The sequence below is a fragment of the Grosmannia clavigera genome (genome assembly GCF_000143105.1).
Source record: "Grosmannia clavigera kw1407 unplaced genomic scaffold GCSC_89, whole genome shotgun sequence".
NCBI lineage: Eukaryota > Fungi > Ascomycota > Sordariomycetes > Ophiostomatales > Ophiostomataceae > Leptographium > Leptographium clavigerum.
In genome coordinates this window covers 101,442-104,146 of record NW_014040569.1, presented here as the reverse complement: position 1 = coordinate 104,146, position 2,705 = coordinate 101,442, and the positions used below count along the sequence as shown (strand labels likewise).

General features: G+C 51.4%; 1 protein-coding gene across 1 annotated transcript; it reads left to right on the top strand.

Moving 5' to 3' along the window:
• Nucleotides 1–386: 386 nt before the first annotated feature.
• CMQ_5598 (uncharacterized protein) lies at nucleotides 387–2,705 on the top strand (the record flags this gene model as incomplete). The annotated part of the gene is made up of 5 exons (XM_014313185.1): nucleotides 387–542; nucleotides 653–833; nucleotides 917–1,441; nucleotides 1,508–1,744; nucleotides 1,828–2,705. 5 exons carry the CDS (start codon nucleotides 387–389, stop codon nucleotides 2,703–2,705), a joined length of 1,977 nt encoding a protein of 658 aa, XP_014168660.1.

Sequence of the window (2,705 nt, the reverse complement as noted above, 5' to 3'; positions counted from 1 at the left end):
TTCGCCGATTACGATACTTGTCTCTCCAGGTTCTCTGCCCACCCTATCGCATACCGTGGCCAGCCAATGCTCAAGGGGTCATCTCTGTAATTGAATTGAAAAAAAACGAGAAAACCCCGGACAACCATAATTCACCTGTCGCTGTCACCGTTACTATATGTGAAGTGGTTGACGCCACAGATCAAGCCGACCAGCTCAACGATACTCGCAGTCTTCATAACACCATAACAAGCAACAGCGCCAGATTATCGCAACGAAAGTATAGTCGCACCCTATTTCAAAGTCTGGACCGCAGTTTTGGTTATTTTTGTCAAAATAGTACTCTTCACCTCTCGCCTGCCCAAAGTTTTACCAACGGAACCGTGGAAACGACAACAACGCCAACCATGGGTCGCGAGTGGCAGCGAGACTATCTGCACCGCCCTCAGTGGCAATCTGATCGGCCCCTATCGAACGACAATGCCTTCAACAATACGAGATATCATCAACAACAGGAGCACCACGATCTCCATGAGCAGCCCAGCGATTTATCACGGCCACTAGTAAGCTTTCTCCCACAAAGCGAGTTTGCCATAAATATGGCAGAAGCTATAGGCATTTAGAGGCCACTGCCATACACTGCATCGAAGACTTGGCTGACAACCCTGATTAGAGCATTGATCGGGCACTTCGTGAACAATGCAGGATCCCAGCCCAATTCTACTTTGTCTCTGCAATATTGGACAGTGGAGAAGCCGTGACATTTTCAGGGCCTACAGAGTACAAAGAGAAGATACCGGAATTCTTCAGCATGGATAAATGGGTGCATTGCGTTACAGGGAATTCGCCGCCAGGTATGTGAAGTCATAAAACGGCTGGGCTTGTCTAAAGGACATAGTCGGACTGTAAGCAGAAGCACTAACGTGTTCATGAACAGCTCATTTTCTAGAAGACCAGGATGCTAGTTTCAATGATTATTCTCGTCCGGAGGCTCGCCCTTATAGCCGCCAGGGACAGGTTCCTATCACTGCCCAAGGACTTGGAATTGGCATGGAGTATGATGGACGACGCCCTACGGAACGTCGACGCATGCAAGGGTTTAGCCCTTTCGAGGAAGAAGTCAACCGGCAGCGAAAGCGGCTGAAAGCTGGCACTTCCCGACAGGCTGCGGAGATGATCGATGAGCTACCCGCACGGACTACGCAACCCACCAAAATGCCTGTGCAAGTCCAGGACCAGCAGGCAATCTGGAATATCTACGATCAGCGGTTCCGCAGTCTTCAGCAAACTGCCTGCAAGCTCATTGCAAAGGCTTGGGTCAAGCTCGTTGAGCCGAAGAAGCAGTCCACCCACCCTTACACGGGCAGTGACGAAAAAGCACCAGATTGGTGGCCAAAGCCATGGGGGCCATCCCGGGATGAGAGGGTCCGTCACAAGGAGCCCGATCATCTGTACAAAAAGGGTTAGCAGCAATGAATTTCTGGCTATGTTTTGCAAAAATTAGACCTTTATGGCTAACTCAGACTAGAACGCGTTCATCTTCTGAAGCACATTCTGCGCATGGTTGTGTTGCCAGTTGCCAAGCAGCACCCAGATATTCAGAAGCTTCACCTGAACGTGGCCAAGCTTGAGGAAGCCACAAACGAGGCGCTTTCGAGCTTCTTCGCCGACAAGGATGCCCCGAACAATGCACGAAAGCGGCCATATTTGAGAGAGATATTCCTTCTCGCAAGAAATGAGGAGAAATACCTCAAAGACGAAATAGGTATGCCTTGACAACGATCACTACATTCCTGTACCGATCTCTTGCGGACCACTTTATCTGATCTTTTGTTTTTTCCCTTTTAGACGGTTCAACGAGTGTGTATGTCATGAGCGACGATAAGATTCCAGACAACTATCTGTCAGACAACGAGGATGCGTCTCCGATGAAAGAAGACGAAGATGATGCGATGTCTGTCACGATGCTTTCAGCTCATCGACCGAGCGCCGCTCAAGCAATAATGCAGTCTTCTGGTGGTTCGTCTTCTGGCCTGTCCTCGACAGTCTCTCCAACAGGACCTAGCGAGCACAGCTCTGGTAATACCCTACCATCTGGTCCCGCAGGACAGCCGTTCTTGGGAGAGCTTCCCCATCGCAGTCACCCGCCGTTCCCACCTCCACTCTTGTTACATCCCGACATTGGAGGCGAGCAGCATGCAAGTTACGTGGACAGCAGCGGTGGCATTGCGGTTGGCAGTGGCCAGGGCTCGATGGCAGGCGGGCATAGTAGCTTGCCTCTGCAAGAAATGTGTCCTGATCCTCACGATACTAGCAGACGGTCGTCGCTCTTCAGTCCGACGGGCGAGTTTGGCGGTACGACAACGACGCCTTCTGTGTATCAAGCTTGGCAACACGGTACAACTGCTCCAAGCGCTTCGCCATTATATGCCTTTACGCCGCAGCAAGCTCAAGCGCAGGCACAATCTCAGCACGGCTCTTTTGTTCCGCAATCTTCGGTTTCCATACCCCCTCAGGGGCCGCCAGGGTATATCGGACACCCTTTTGACCTTCCTCGAAACTCGTATGAGACACCCCACGATGGCTTGTTCCGTCCTGGCAACGTACCGGCTCCTGGTACCGTTAATGCGCAAGGTGGCTACCCTCTACACTTGACCCAACATGAAGCAAGGATTGTGCCGCCACACAGCCTGAAGGTAGAACAGACTAGGAGCCATTTGCGCTAG